The sequence below is a fragment of the Sturnus vulgaris genome, chromosome 18 (assembly GCF_052056855.1).
Source record: "Sturnus vulgaris isolate bStuVul1 chromosome 18, bStuVul1.hap1, whole genome shotgun sequence".
Lineage (NCBI taxonomy): Eukaryota > Metazoa > Chordata > Aves > Passeriformes > Sturnidae > Sturnus > Sturnus vulgaris.
The window spans coordinates 1,027,035-1,043,550 of record NC_142260.1 but is presented as its reverse complement, the minus strand read 5'-3'; the positions used below and the strand labels follow the sequence as shown (position 1 = coordinate 1,043,550).

At 42.1% G+C, this 16,516-nt stretch overlaps 1 protein-coding gene across 17 annotated transcripts in view; it reads right to left on the bottom strand.

Moving 5' to 3' along the window:
• PLEKHA7 (pleckstrin homology domain containing A7) overlaps positions 1-16,516 on the bottom strand; it is a 135,224-nt gene that overhangs the window by 85,240 nt on the left and 33,468 nt on the right. The window contains exon 1 of one of the 17 annotated variants that reach the window (XM_088175650.1): positions 7,579-7,832. The exons of 15 other annotated variants lie outside the window; for them this stretch is intronic. In XM_088175650.1, coding sequence (XP_088031776.1) covers positions 7,579-7,649 — 71 coding nt within the window. In that variant the 5' untranslated portion in view covers positions 7,650-7,832. Of the gene's footprint in view, positions 1-405; positions 516-7,578; positions 7,833-16,516 lie in introns of those variants that run through there. One more of the 17 variants, XM_088175645.1, reaches the window with a different exon arrangement.

The window sequence follows — 16,516 nt, the reverse complement described above, 5'->3', positions numbered from 1 at the left end:
AATGCTGCAGCAGCCCTGCAGAGGGACAGGGCCTCTAAGAGGGAAAATGGGCAGGTCTGCACAGGGACAGGGGCAGCAAAGGGCAGGCTGGAATCTGCAGAGCTGGAATTTGAAAAGTGCAGGAACAGAGCAGAGATGATGTCCCAGTGCAGGAGAAGGCAGCAGCCACAGGGGACAGAGAATTAAGACAGTAATGTCACATCAAGCACAGTTCAAGGGTTCAACACCCAAGAGTTTCCAAGGAAAGAGAATAGCATGCAACTTGTGAAAATAACACAAGCCTTAATTTCTGGGGAAGTGCTCTATGGAATCCGATTTTTCAGACACACCAGGGGAGCCCTGGCACCCTCCCCATCACCTCAGCCACTACTGAACCGTGTGCTCCAGCAGATGATTGCTGCTCACCCAAAGCCAGGAGTGGATGGAACCTCTTGCAGGAGCTGGAAACCTGATGGCAATTTTGAAAAGGCAAGCAGCAGCAGCAGCAGCAGCAGCAGCATTATCTGCATTGCAGTCATCTCAGCAGCACACAGGCATTTCCACGTCAACAGGACCAAGAGTCTGCTTAAATAAGTGTCTCGTTTAACATGGCTCTCCCTCAGCATGTGAGAAAAAAGTCGTCTGGTTTTCTGCAAAAAGCCTAAAAATGGAATATGCGAGCATCCATTCAATGAGTGCTCAAATTTATTCTCCTTTTCTGCACGGAGGTGTCCTTCAAATGAATTGCAGGACTCATGGAACTGGATTAGCAATGTCATAAATCACACACCTGCCAAAATAACAGAGACTAAATATAACCTACATCTGATTTGAATAGATACAATCTGTATTTAACAATTTGTTATAACTCAAATATTAGCAGACACTTATTCAAATATCAACATAAATCACAGCATTAGTTTTAATTTTCCTATAGTTAATTGTTTTAAAAACAACTTTTAAGCCTTTGCAATGCCCTCATTTATGATTTAATAAGTTTTGAATTTGCATAAAGAAGAAACTCGCAAATTTATGCTTCACAAGTTTTCTGCCAGTACTCCAGCTTTTTTTCCTCCAAACCAAATTGTAACAAATTCCTATTTTACATGTCTCAAATTATCAATGAAATGCTTCACAAACCAGGATCACTTCTAGGACCATCATTTAAACTGCAAGATTTAATACAAGCCAAAATTTCCTTCACGTGTACTGGAAAGGACAGGATTTCTCTATGGGCTCAATTTCTAAGACTCCAACTTAGTTTCCAGATTTAATTTCAAAACCGATGTACTAAGATCATAAACTCGGTGTTACAGGGTGATTTTGTGACCTGTGTTTTACTGCTTAACCTGGACTCTCTCAACACTCCAAGTAAATCTCAGAAAACCTCCAGCCACAGCCCTGGAAGGATTTTTGAAAAGCCATCAAGAGGCATCCAGGCACCTTCAGCTCCAAGAGAATCAATCAGAATGGAAATCTTGGGAAGCACATTTCTAAACCAAGATCTGTGATAATTCATTAACTTAATGATGCAAGTAGATGTTGAGGCAGAAATGGTAACAGAAAGAACCAAAGAGAATTCAGAACCATCATCATTCACAAAACCAAGTCAGCATACATTTATACCAACACAGACTAAATTTTGTTTCAGAACACACAGTCAAATTCCCCTAACTCGACAGAAATAATGCAGAATGTTCCAAAAATAAAGGAACAGACCACCACTTCATGCTGAAGTCCTCAGAATAATGAAAGTACAAAACATTTTACATCTGAATCTCTAGTTACACTAGAGCTTTTCCTTTCTTCATAATGAATAATGTGTTAGAAAACAGCAGTTAAGAAAAAAGCCACGCAGAACTGGTTCTGCCACCCAAATATCAATGTCATTAGAAGAACTGCAATTACATTTCTGTGAATGAGAGCCTGAAATACCTGAAAGCACAAAGCAAACAAGAAGAAATATTCAAAGTTTCAGTCAGAATGAATTAGAAAAGTAAGCAGTCCACATCAGAGCCGCTGCTTTGCACCATATGCAGTTTATTCTTTTGCCTCCTTTTAAGGACACTTCATAGCTGACATTATCATAATGCTCCCAGTTTTCCTCCAAGTTTCCTCTTTCCTGACAGAATGATTTATAATGAATTGCTGCAATCAGCCACCCGTTCATCTGGTTACAGCCTTTCCAGCAAGAGTAACCTGAGCCACACCGGGAAATGTGCACAGAGAGACCCGAGCAGCCCCGGGTGATGGAGATGCCTGGAGGAGGCAACACCCAGGGGAACTGAGAGGGGGAACGGGCACTGCACCAGTGCCAGCAGTGCCACGACAGCTGGGTTTGACCTGGGACAGCATCTGCACGCACATCTGCACGCACATCTGCACACACACCTGCACACAGCTGCACACGCACCTGCACACGCATCAGCACACGCATCTGCACACGCACCTGCACACGCACCTGCACACACACCTGCACACACACCTGCACACGCACCTGCACACGCACCTGCACACACACCTGCACACGCACCTGCACACACACCTGCACAGCTGGTCCTGCTGTGTGTCCAAAATTGTGTGTCCATGATTCCCAGCAGGGTGGGAATGTCCTGAGAGCGGAGGAAATGCCCCGATTCTCAGCCCGTAATAATTATTTTTAAAGCACCCTAGAGGTTTTTGGCGGGTTTTATTCAGGTCAGCAGGATTGTGTCCAGCTCCTGGTCACTCACTCATGGTGGTTTTTCATTTCCAGTTCAGGTGGGACAAAACAGGGGAGGGAAAAGAAATATAGGAAAAAGGAGATGAAATAGGGTGAGGGGAAAAGGGGGACCAGCAGAAATCAGGAGGTAAGAGCTCAGGAGAAGCAGAGATCTGTGCTATCAGAGGCATTTGGTGAGAGATGAATTCCTTCCAGCTCCACTGTTCCAAGGAAGCCACTGAGGAACCACAACACCTCAAGCAACATCTCTCACCACTTCACTTCTGTCTTCTGGACAAAAGTTAGAGATGATGACCTTGCCTCATCTTTAACAGTTTTCCTATCATTTTGTCTTCCCCAAGAGTACCTTGTGCTTAAGATTCATTCCCTGCAAGCTGAACTCTTTTTTCAAGTCCAATCTTGCTTAACGAGTTACTTTTTATTATGGGAAAATTTTTAATGCTTTGTTTGTTCTGTCAAGCCCAAATAACTGCTGACATTCTAATCATGAGGCCCCTTAGAAAAAAAAAAAAACAAGGCCTTTTGCTTAAAAGCAATCTTTCCATTTGCCTATAAAGCAATTATATATATATCATGTTTAAATCATTTAAATATAAAAATAGCCTGCCCACATTTTAAATATTGCAGAGGATAAAATACATAAAACTGTCCTCTTCAGATTTTAATCATTCCCTCTCTTTCTTAAATCTGAATTTAATATATTCCTATAGCACCAGCTTTAGTAGTTCTTCCCAAGCCCTGAAGAAGGAATTATCTTTCTAAAAACCAGAGACCAATCTCCCTCTCCTAACATGAAAGCTAAAGTTTTGTTGTAGCCATATATAAAAATCAAATTCTATGGGGAAGCAGCTTCTAAGGCCAGCATAAATTTAGCACACCATGTTCTTGCATATATTTTGTCCATTTAGCCAAAAACTCTGCCCTCCCCTTTCTCCTCCTCTTTTCCCTACAGAGAAAAGGCAACAGCTCTGAACCAGCAAAGAACATAAAATACAGGAAGTTTTGCTCAACTGATTTAGTTATTCCAAGAAAAATGTAACTGTAAATCCCTGTCATACACTGCCTACTGCTGAATATTCTGAATAACAGTTATTAACAGCTACCCAGGACTTTCCCTGACACCAACCAACAAATGCTGTAATATCATTTTTGTTATTCTTGATTACAATTTGCCTGGGCGTATTATTTCTCAAGAGATTTTAATTTAGGTAAACTCATCAAATTATGCTACAAAGAAAACTGAGTAAATTTGTTTCTTTACAAGCACTCACTGTCTTCTAACACTGTGCAGTGACATGTGAATTTCCAAACCTTTGTTGTGAACGTGGCTTCCACTGGCCTTGCTGGAAGCAGAATTCCAGGATTCCACAAGGATGCAGAAGGTTCTGATTTTGGTTAGGACAAAGAGGAAACTTTTTATGAAAGGTATCCCAGTCCACCAGCAAAACTCCAAGTACATCAGAGGAACACCAGTAACTGCTCCACAGCTGGGTTTTGTGTTATCTCACATCCCCACGTGAGGAAAGACACAGAAATCCTCTCCAAAACTGTGTCTCAACACGAACTTGTGAGGCAAAAAACCAACAACTGTTTTCTGAAATGGCTGCAATGTGCTGATACCCCAGTGGAGCTGAAAGCTTTGGCTTCCCCCAGAAAACCTGTCCAGGATACCAGATGTCTTTTCTTTGCCAAAGAAATACTCCCAGGACTGCTCTCCTCTTGTCTCACAGCCTGAAGCAATGGGAGAGCAAATGTTCTTACAATAAACACTTCTTGTCATACCAGGGCAACTGGGACACAGACATGAGTGCAGCCTTTGTTCTTAATATCTACTGATTAAGTTTATGAAAATCAAACATGCTAAGACTGTTTTGAAAGACTTTTGAGCAGACTTCCTTCTACACCAGATGATGTACAAAGAAAAACCAACGTGACACGATGAAAAAATGCAAGCTCTGTGGCTGGTGCCATACTAGCCAGAGTAAGGACAGCTTCACTTGCAGGCTTATTTTGGCTGCCATTTAAATTTTAACAACAAATTCTCCATTTGCTGCTACCTATCTTGAAGCAGATGAATTACAGAGGGCCATATTTGCTCTGAACTTCTAGATCAAACACCAAATCTGTAACAGAACAAAGATGATAAATTACTCCAAGTGTTTTTCAATCACATGGGGCATTTTCTACTAATTTTCAACTAATATTGAAATCAGTTCTCTTTTATTATAAAAGAAAAAAGAAGGTATTTTTTATCACGTTCAAATTAAATTATATCCATCTCTAAATTTTGTTCCAAAGTGGAAAACCAAGAAACACCAATTCTGCATGACACAGATACCAAAAATGAAATACAACATGGCTCAAAAACCACAGTCCCCAGGCTGAACTCCTGATTTATGCCATGCCATAATCCACAGCCAGCCAGGAGGCCACGCTAGCCCTGAGTGACCCAGTTTTGGGGACAGCATCTTGGTCATCTCCAACATCAACAATGCCCTGAGCAATCTTAGAAAACCAAAAATGAACAAAACATTGACTGTGCATTCCTCCAGAACAGGTTACCATCAATACTTCGTCCACATTTCTACAAAAAAAAAAATAAATAGATAGTAGTAGTCCAAAACTACTGTTCTTTATGGGTAACAGAAAGTACAATCCATTCTGAACACTAAGCAATCCCAATGACAACTCTGATCTGTGGAAAATTGGTTTTATCTACAAAAAAAGGACAAAAAGCTGCCTGAAAAGAGAGCTTTTCCAGACCTCTGCTCAGGACTTTTATCCCATCTCAATAGCAAGCCACAACAGATTTAATGTCTCTGTCAACACACAAGTTTACCATCATGTACACTAACAGCAGTGCCACTGCCTGTTTATTTTACTGGGGAAAGTTCACTCAGAACTCGAATATGACAACTGGAGTGGAGACTCCAATTCAGCCCAGTCTCTATAAGGTGCATTACTCCCCAAAAGTACAAGCAAAATAACAAGCAAAAATGGTTGTATGTTACTATTCTGAAAGAAAAATTCTGCACTGAGGATGAGCTCTAAAAGGACTGCAGGGATACTAATTTAACTTTTTTTTTTTTTTTACAGTTATCAGTGACTGCAGACAATGCCAGGAATTTATCTTTTCAAGTACTGAAACAGAGTTGCAAAGTCAGAATGACTTAGTCATTAAAGGAAGTAAATCCACCCAATTTTACATACATAAAACAGGAGCTTAATAAGCTCAGTTGCATATAACAGAAACTAATTATCTTATCTGAAAATTATTACACACAGACATCATTGAAATGCTGAACAACTATTTAAAGCCATGTAAGAAACAGAAAGAGAAAATTAAAACCAAAATGCAGATAAGCAACAGGGATCCAAAAGTTCGAGAACTTGAATCTGTTTTCAGAACAGAGGATTTGGAAGCCACTGATGAGACCTTCAGCCTTGTCCAGAAGGTCACTGTGGAAATTTGGGAGCTGGGCTGTGCCTCTGGACATTCTGATCCTAAGGAGCAGGAGTGAAAAGCTGTGACTTTGACTAAGCACCAAACACACGGCTGGGAAGGGAAGGTTTTCACATCAGCTGCCATTTACTGGATTTCTCTTGTCTAATTTTCAGGTATTCGTGCCTTTCACCACAAAAAATGTCCAAGGGAAAAAAAAAAAATAAAGAAAGAGAAAGGTTTCTAGACTTCAGCTTCCATTAAAGTCAGACCAAAGGACAACCAAATAGAGGAGTCACTGTGATTGACCTCCCAAAGGGCTAACTCAGTACCCTTGAGCAGACAGCCCCAGCAGTGTTACACACACACAAGTATGTCAATTTATTTCAAGAAACGCATTAAAAAGTGTTTAAATCAACTCTGTGCAGAACCACTCTTGTTTCTACTCACAAGTGACCATCACTGCAGCCTTACCAAACTAACCCATGCCACTGCCTCTGGTGCAGTTCATGGACACTGCCAGATCCATTCTCTAGACCTGGGTATGTTAATAATTAATTTATTTTCTTATCCTCCTCTTCACACGCCTTACTGAATGATGAGTAATAGCACAAAACTCCTGTCCTAACGCCCTTTTTCCCCTCCCTCTCTTGTTGTTGCAGGGACTTCAGATTTAGACACAATAAACAGAGATTACACTCCTGTATTAAGGTGTGCCAGAAACCTGAGCTCTTTCAGCCACAGAAGTACTGTAACACATTCCCTCTGATTATTATGCAATATTACAGTTTTCTACAGCAGGAGGAGTAAATTCACGGTGAGGATCCAGCCCATTCACTAGAAAACTCTTATAAACACCTTCAGAAGGGAGGATTATTAATAAAGCAGGACTGTTGAGTCAAAAAGATAAAATAAGAAGCTAGTGCAATTTAGCTTTACCACACCACTGGTATTTATAACCTTTTCACACGTGCATGTTTTGTGTGAATTGTCTTAGAAGCGAAATGTCAGTAAGTGCTTCTGTTTATTTACCTTATAAAATTGTACATGAAAAGGATTGAAATCATTAAAGTTTTAGAAATCTGTATAATTACCTTTTCTTAACACCATAGATATCTGGCTCCCAATAAATGACAGAAATATCTGAATACATAACTCACTTTAAAAAATCTCCAAGGTTACAACTTCATTTTTCCAGTCAGAAAAACTCTGAAAATATTTAGTATGCTTAGAAATAAAAATATTTGCTTTATATATAGGTGAACTTAACCATAAGATCAGGCACATAGTATTTATGGTTTTCAGCTTCTTAACTCTCCAATTTCATTTTTTTTTCTGAGAACAAAGAAATGGGGGAAAAATCAGTTAACACACTCATCATGCTACAGCTCTACATGCAACTGCATTAAAAGGTAAAACTTAAAGCACGATATACCTGCATGACACCTGGTAGAATGGATATCCTGGGAGAGGAAGAGAGTTGGAAAATCCAGACTGGCTCGACATTGCCTCCAGCTATTGTATCCACTTAAATCTCTTCTACATTGCACATGTTAATTCCTCTCGAAAGGAACCCGTGCGTTTCTCCATCGGCTCAAAGGAAAGCGAGCGCACACGCGAAGGTCTCCAGGATTCTGCCCGCATTTCCAACTGCTTCCTCAGGAGCGAAATCCGAGCGAGCCAACACCCCTGATGACATCACATTCTCCCAAAACCATCAACCCGCGGCTGTGGCAGCGGGGCAAGGACGGCGGCGGCTCCGGGAGCGCAGCTCGGGCATCCTGGCCGGGAGCGCGGCCAGGCAGGAGCAGCCGTGCCCTGGCTGCCAGCCCAGCCCAGCCTAACACAGCTCAGCTTAGCACAGCCCAGCACAGCTCAGCTTAGCACAGCCTAACACAGCTCAGCTCAGCTCAGCCCAGCCTAGCACAGCACAGCACAGCACAGCCCAGCTCCGTGCCACTGCTGCAAATCCATCCCAAACCACAGCAGCCGTGCCCTGGCTGCCAGCCCAGCTCAGCACAGCACAGCCCAGCTCAGCTGAGCTCAGTCCAGCACAGCCAAGCCCAGCACCACTACTGCAAATCCCTCCAAACCACAGCAGCTGTGCCCTGGCTCACAGCACAGCCCAACACAGCTCTGTGCCACTGCTGCAAATCCATCCCAAACCACAGCCCCGTTGCAGCTGGATCCTCATCCCAAACCACAGCCCCGCTGCAGCTGGATCCTCATCCCAAACCACAGCCCGGCTGCAGCTGGATCCTCATCCCAAACCACAGCCCCGCTGCAGCTGGATCCTCATCCCAAACCACAGCCCGGCTGCAGCTGGATCCTCATCCCAAACCACAGCCCCGCTGCAGCTGGATCCTCATCCCAAACCACAGCCTGGCTGCAGCTGGATCCTCATCCCAAATCACAGCCCCGCTGCAGCTGGATCCTCATCCCAAACCACAGCCTGGCTGCAGCTGGATCCTCATCCCAAACCACAGCCTGGCTGCAGCTGGATCCTCATCCCAAACCACAGCCCCGCTGCAGCTGGATCCTCATCCCAAATCACAGCCCCGCTGCAGCTGGATCCTCATCCCAAACCACAGCCTGGCTGCAGCTGGATCCTCATCCCAAACCACAGCCTGGCTGCAGCTGGATCCTCATCCCGGCCCCAGCATCCTGCCCAGGGCACCGGGGCCGTCACCTTGAGCCCGGGGACAGGAGCATCACCTGGGCGGGCTGCTGAGCGCACACGGCTGTGGTGTGACAGCAGGGATCAGCTCGCTCTGCCGGCCACACAAATCACTCTGAGCTTCCCCTGCTGGAAAACCCTCCCGTGCTGCACCCCCAGCTATGGGAAAAGCAGGAGGCAAGGGCAGCAGATGGAATCTTAAGGCACGTTATTTAAGCTGCTGAATGCAGGTATAAAATTACGTGCATGCCTTCCTGCAGCATTTTACTACTGCTTAAATCAAAGAAATATCAAAAGCAGCGTTTCTTTTGATATACACTACAATGGTAAGTTACATTAAAGTTATTTGGGCATTCCCTCCTCCTTTCCTGCTGGAAAGCAGGAAGACATGTGAGCAGTCACAGTATGGCCCAGTGCCATGACTAATGCCCAATAGACTTAAATGATTATCCACCTACACTACTCTTAAGGAAGGTGTACAGTGCCTTCACACATTGATTTCCTTAATTTCAGCAAAATTTTAAATAAAAGAGATTTTTACATTATTTCATTACCTATGCTAGCTGCAATGGAAAACAGAAAAATGTCAAGTTTAATACATCTACCCCATGACACATTATTTACTTTCATATTATTTTCTGTCAGTTTTGGAAAAAGACTTATCAGTTTAACCTGGTTTATCCCAAGTTTATTATGACATTGTCATCATAAGAAAAATGACACAAAGCTTTTGTCACTATCCTAGGTACCTTTTAAAGCCTGATTTAAAAGACATAGGTTACCACATAGGGCTCCAATTCCTTAAATCCCATAGAAGTGCCAAGATAACAGAGAGCACAGTCTGCCAAAAAAAGTTTGGTTTTTTGGTTTTTTTTTATTTGCCCAACTGATATGTCTGGAAAAACAAAGAAGCTTCTGGGTACATCATTTTGCATAATTTTTTATCTTTCTCCTGGCTGTAAAGAGAGAGCTTGAAAAAGCAACTCAAGCACAAAGAATGTTGTGGTATCAGCTGAAATTTTACAAACAGACTCGAAAAAGCATCATCTCTCTCATGTTTAGTATGGAGCACTCACTCCAAAACACAGCTCTCCAAAACCACTTGGGGAACACCAAAAAAAGCTGAGAGCCTGTGAGGGGAAGAGAAAACTCGACTAAACCTGTGTGAGTCCCTGATGAGGGGGGTCAGGATAAATCCCATGGCCACAGGTGCAGGGGGATGTGCCAGGGACCCCTGTGCCCTGCTGGGGTTGTGTCACACCCCTGCAACACCCGAATTTTTACCTATGGATTTACTCATCTTCCATTTGCTGTCTTCTCCACACTGACAATGGCCCCATTAGCACATTTATGCACTAACTCCCATCTCAGAGTAACTCCTCCCAGTCTCAACCAGGATTTAGGATCTTTCCATTGGATTTACCAGCTGAAAAAAGAATGTTAGTGTCAAGTTGGCAGATTACAGGCTTATAAATTTGCAGTCTTAGAGGTTGCCAGGGCTTGCCATGACATTTTGCAAAAAATCACAGAGGCCCTTAATGCCTAGCTTATCCACATAATAAGGAAAATACTGCCTGACAGCAAAGGAATGATGTGAGGTTAATTTTTTTTGTAATTAAGTATTGAAATCCTCGGATTAAAGATTTATGAAGGGATAAAACAGCTGTAGCATTTGAGGGAGAAGATGTGTGGGAATATTCAGAATAGAGCATTTTTTTTTTTTTTGTCTCCTGCTCCTAGCTCTAATACAACAGATGCATTATCACTCTGAAATTTCAGTTTAAATATAAAAGCCATTTAAATTTTAAAATACGGTGCAAAGTGCAGTTTTTAAATGGGTGGACAGCATTCGAAGATGGGGATAAGTGAGATGACAATAGGCAGACAAAAAGTGTGTTTAGGATGATCTTTACAGACCAGAATACTTCACTGATAAACATCACAGCACTTCAGTCATTTGGAAACAGAAAGACAGAGAAAAGAGAAAATCTGGTTGGGACCACAAAGAAAGCTTCCCCACAATGAAAGTCAACATTTAATTCCTTCCATTTTAGTTCCACAAGCTGGACTGCAGAGCACAGCAACTTTTGGGATCCAGACCTACCCTGCCCAACACCAGCTCCACATAAAGACAGGGACAAGGGGGTTTCACTGCAGCTGCTCTCACATCCCTGGGAAATTCAGAGCCCACGAGCTCACTGAGAAATACCCACCTCAATCTTGGCTGGCCTGGCACGCCATGGAACACTGATTACTCTGCTGAACAAAATTAAACCAACAAAATAAGTTTGGGATGTAAATCCTGTGTGCTCCAGAATTCACAGTGCCCTTCATAGTGAAAGAAGTGACCTGTCAGAGCATTTAATGCTGCAACTTGGAAAGGTCTGAAATACTGAACTGAGCTCTAAGTGCAGTTCAAAAAGCAAGGGCAGGCTGAAAGGTTGGACAAGAACAAATTCATGAGCGTTTTCAGCTATTTCAGCATCCTTGGCAAATTAATGGAAAATTCGTTTAATGCCAAGTCAGGCTGAAGAAGAAATAGAAACTAACTCATAACTAACAATCCAAGTTCATCAAATCTGGAACCAAGAGCATTCTGTAGACAATTATGTGATTGTATATCAAAATGCATATAAAATGTTCAGTGTTCATAAAAACAGAATGAAGTGTCATGCAAAAATTACTGTAATATCAATACCATAAATAAGTAATTTACTCCCATCTAAAGTGCTATGTTTGATATTTTCACTGCCTACTGTATTAGTGTCTAATAAATTAGACAGTGAATTAGAACAAAAACAAGAAATGTAAGATAGAATTACATGCAGTTTGAAAATAACCCAAAAAATTATGAAGATATTCAATAAAATGAGCAGTACTTAGATGATGTAACAGAAAGTATCTCCCTCCTTTCTGTACAAAACACAAAAATAAAGAAATATTCAACAAAACTAAAGAATAATGGCAAATTTGCAAATGAAGAAGGAAATCACTGGAAGTTGAAAACTCATCCAGAGTTAAAGACTAACTGGATATTCATATAGGGAAAACAAACAAACAAAATTCCCAAAACCCAAACAACCCAGAAGTGGTGGCTGGAAGGAAAGAGGACTTACAAACAACATCAGTGCTTTGGAGAAAAAAGCCATGGGAGAAATCCAGGTAAGCTGAGGGCTGAGGGATGTCTCTGTTCCTCTTCCCTGAGACACACCAGGGGGTTCAATGGCAATGCATAATCTGTGCTGCACTTGCTGCTCAAACAAACTCAACTAAATATTGTTTCCTTTGCTAATAAGTTTTAATAACCAGTAGAGTTCCAATCTCTCATGTGAATACCAAGGAAAAAGTTGATCTCTTTTTCTTTCCTTTTTTTTTTTTTCTTTTAGTCTCCCCACTACTTTTTCCATGTGACCTACCCAGCCTTTCACTGGCTAACACAGAGTCCATCTGCAAATTTAAAACTCCTCCAAAAGGAGATTTCAAATAGAATGTCTTGGATAGGAGAGGACCTTAGGATCAACCTCCCTGCCATGGACAGGGACATCTTCCACTAGCTGAGGTTTCCCACAGCCCCATCCAGCCTTGCCTTGAACACTTCCATGGATGAGGCTCTCACAGCTTCTTTGGGCAACCTGTGCCAGTGTCTCACCACCCTCACAGGGAAAAAAGGAAAGGAAAAGATGAAGACATCCTTTGCAAGCTAAAATGCCAACTCACTCCTCCCTGCAGTCACACAGGCTGACAAGACAGATGGAACTCCATAAAGTAGAAATACTAAGAGCCTTGAAGTATAAAGCACCTGAAATTTAAGGAATTTGTTTCCATTAAGGATTTGTCCTTCAGGGACTAGTGAAGGAAAAGCAACTGGAGGACATGGCAGTGGGTTATATTTCAGGTACAGACACATTTCTGCATCCAGAAGCTTTCTCCTAAGGTCACAGAATCATCAAGGTTGGAGAAGGTCTCCAAGGTCAGCAAGCCCAACATCACCTTGTCACTAAACCACAACACTCAGTGCCACGTCCAGCTGATTCTTAAACACCCCCAGGGATAGGGACTCTACCACTTAATTAATGTCTGTTCCAATGCCTGACAACCCTTCCAGTGACAAAATCCTCCTGACATCCCACCTGAACCTCTTCCAGTGCAACCTGAGGCCATTTCCTCTTACCCTGTCACTGGCTTCATAAGAGACCAATCCCCACCCCACTGCAATCTCCTTTCAGGAAGCTGTAAAGATCAATAATTCCTGTATCTGAAAAAAAAAGTCTAGAATTTAATCTAAATATCTGAGAATTCATAGTGGAGTTACTAGGCTTACATGTCTGCTTGCTACCTTAGTCCTTCCAGATATTCTTACTTCGATTAAGAAATCATATTTTTAATGTTTTTGGTTTTTTTTCCCGATCTGGAACAAGAGGGAAGGAGTCATTAAAGTCTTATCTAAACATGATTTATTTTTAGCCCAAACATAAAACTGCTCTTAGCTACTTTACTAGAGAGGCTGTAAAGATGTTCAGAGTCCAACACCATCCCCCTGACTTGCAAGGCCACCTAAGCAGCATTTCCCAAAAGCCATTCAGCCCTGACCAGGAGTTATGGGACAGCCTGCACTGACCTGACACATCCAGTCCAAAGTCAGCCTCCAAGCACTGGTCACACCTTGCCATTAATGCTCCAACCACACCAGCACAGCCTCTGTGCCCAGCCCACGGGTGACACGCCTCCCTCTTTTTCCTTTCTCCCTCTTCCTGCAGGCTGGCACTCCACATTCATGGGTGGCTTTTACTCTCCTCTGGGTGCTCAAGAGGCAGCACCCTTCTCCAGGCTCTGCACATTAATACAGCCACCATCACTGATTTCAGCTGCTCTACAGCTTAGGCAACCCCAGCAGATGTTTCAGCACTCAGACACGAATTCTCAAAATTCTCAATGGCTCTCACACAAAATGTGTGATATCAAACCTGGGGGAAGAACGTGCACTAGAACTGGGATTAATAACCTGCAATCTTGACCTAGATGTCAGCCAGCCAGTGCATGTTTCTTGACTGTTTAGCAAGCGTTCAGGCAGAAGCTGAGCAACTCCTCACTGTGGCCAAAGGTTGCCCATTGACTCCTGAGTCACTGAGCAGGGCTGGCACCGTGCCTGGCAGAGATAACCCTGGGCTGTGGAGCTGCAGCACTCAGCCCTCCTGCCCCAGCCCAAAGGCACACACGGGGTGCTCAGTGACCAGGTGCTGTGCTCAGTGACCAGGTGCTGAGTGACCAGGTGCTGAGTGACCAGGTGCTGTGCTCTGTGACCAGCCAGGCACTCTGCCCTGCAGCTGTGTGAAGCAGCCTGAGACAATCTGCAGAAGGAACAAGAAAAATTCTTGACATCAGGATGTCTTCTGGGGCAGGAAAGAATACCTGAGCTGTAAATTAACCTCCTGCAGGTCATGAGACAACACAGACATAAAAAGCCACCAACCATGACAAGAAGGGTGAAGGACTCTGCCTGCAGCCTTGCCCTCCTCTCCACCTGCAATTCCAGGTGAAACAATGAGCTCAAGCAACCTGCAAGTGGGAACTGAATTCCAGGGTCTGCCTGACCACTGTGACAGTGTGAGGCACACAGACACGAGCTACCCTGTCCCTGTGCACAGCTGGAACAGCTGCACTGCACATCCTGAGCTCCAACCTAGGCAAACTTGGGGGCTGATGTCACCTTTAACACCAGAAGGAAACCTCAGGCACCACATTCACCCTTTATCATCCCCACGACCTTCACCCAGGAAAAAGAGCAAACAGCACCTGGCCACACAGGCATTGCCAGCAACTGTTCTTCCAGGAAAACACGTTCACTCCACAGAGCAAAGATTTTTTAAGGCCTTCTACAGGGACCATTTCAGAGTGGCAGTTCTATTTTCTTCTTGGTGCATTTGTAAATACAGGAGTATAAATTCTGTGTGCTGTAGAATGGGCAGGTATACACATTTCAGCTCAAAGATAATGTGGGAATCAAATTACAGGCTCTCACTGCATGAAATAATTACATATTCTTAGATCTGAAATGACTTCTATAAAAACCAGAAAAATAGCATTCGTGAAGACATTACATTATTATATATAGAGAAAAAAAAATACATGCAGAGCCAGAAATGGGATTAAGCTACTTTATACTACTTAAAAATGAATTATACTGGATAGAGACAAATACATCCTGCCAAGTGACACGAAAATATCAAACAGAAAACTAACTAAAATGATTGAATTTGAAAAAAAAAAACAAACAAAAAAACCCACAAAAAAACCCCACACAAAACCTCACATACCAAAACCCTCTGAGTCAGCCAAATAAGCTTTAAAGGAACTAACTAACTTTTGCTAAAAACAAACATGAAATTTAGTATTGCATAATTACTAAGCGTGCATGCAAATAAATTGGACTGAAGTGACTTAATTGGAAGAGTCACCTCAAACACATGTAGAAGTCAGAACACTGATAATAAAAGCAATTTTTTTGAATTACTTTGAATTTAGAAAGCAAGGTTACTTTCTATCATGACACAAATATTAACTTGTGTGAGCTCCCAGAATGCAGCAGATTTCTGTCTGAGCCCGTTTATTAATACAAATTAAAGAGATGCCTATTTAATGGCATTCAGCTTGATGAAGTAAATAATATTCTTCTTGTAGGATTGCAAATACAGCCAGGGAGTTTAATTTTGAGGTTCAGGATAAATCAAAGTCTTCTGCACATGAGGGCCATCACACAGTGTGCTTTTTAATCAAGACATATTTTAGGTTAACAGCCCTGATAAATTCTTATCCATTCTAATAATCTATTCAAAATTCCAACCAGCAAATGAACTGTAACCACAATGCCTTCTAATGGTGCAAACCATCTATCAGGTTACAAGCAGAGGCAAATGTAGCAGTGTCACCTCACTTTTAACTTGGCATTCCGTGTCATTCCATGTGCCTCCAAAGAACAAAAGCAAAAAGAAATTGTTGGGTGCACAAACTCCTGAGGTCAGGCTGATAAATCAAACCACTTCCCAAATAAACCTTCCTAATTAAGGCTTCTAAACCAGAGCTGGCTTGCATTCAGTTATTACCACTGTTACAAGTAATCTGAAATATTCTTGATAAAATATTTTTAGCATCAACGCCAGCGTATTAAAACCAGTTGAAGGTCATAAGGATGAAACAAATAAAAGTTCACACTCAGGAAAATATCAAATTCATTCCTAAAATTACACAGAAGTGTTGTGAAAACTCCCTACTTAAATCACTTCAAGATTTTTTATAGTTATCAACTTAATGTATATTCTATAATCCATGCATTAAAAAATGAAACAACATCCAGCCATTCTTGGATTACAGCTACAGGATTGTAATTCTTCATCCCCACAGGCACACCTGGACTATCACAAAGGGTGAGTTTTCTTTTGTTAAAAGACAGAAACATTGCATATATAGTTTTAATCAATTTTATGTCTTCCCTGCTTCCCTGAAGAAATATTAATTTGCTTAATTAGACAGATGGCGCTTTTTATTGTACTTGTATTTGCACTTAAGAAATTTAATTTGCATAGCAAACTTTTTTTTCCCCCCTAGGTCAATTCCTGTGCCACTAAATGACAATTTAGGACTACAAACTAAAATATTAAATCTATTCTCTGAAATGTAAATATTTCATACCAATATTCTT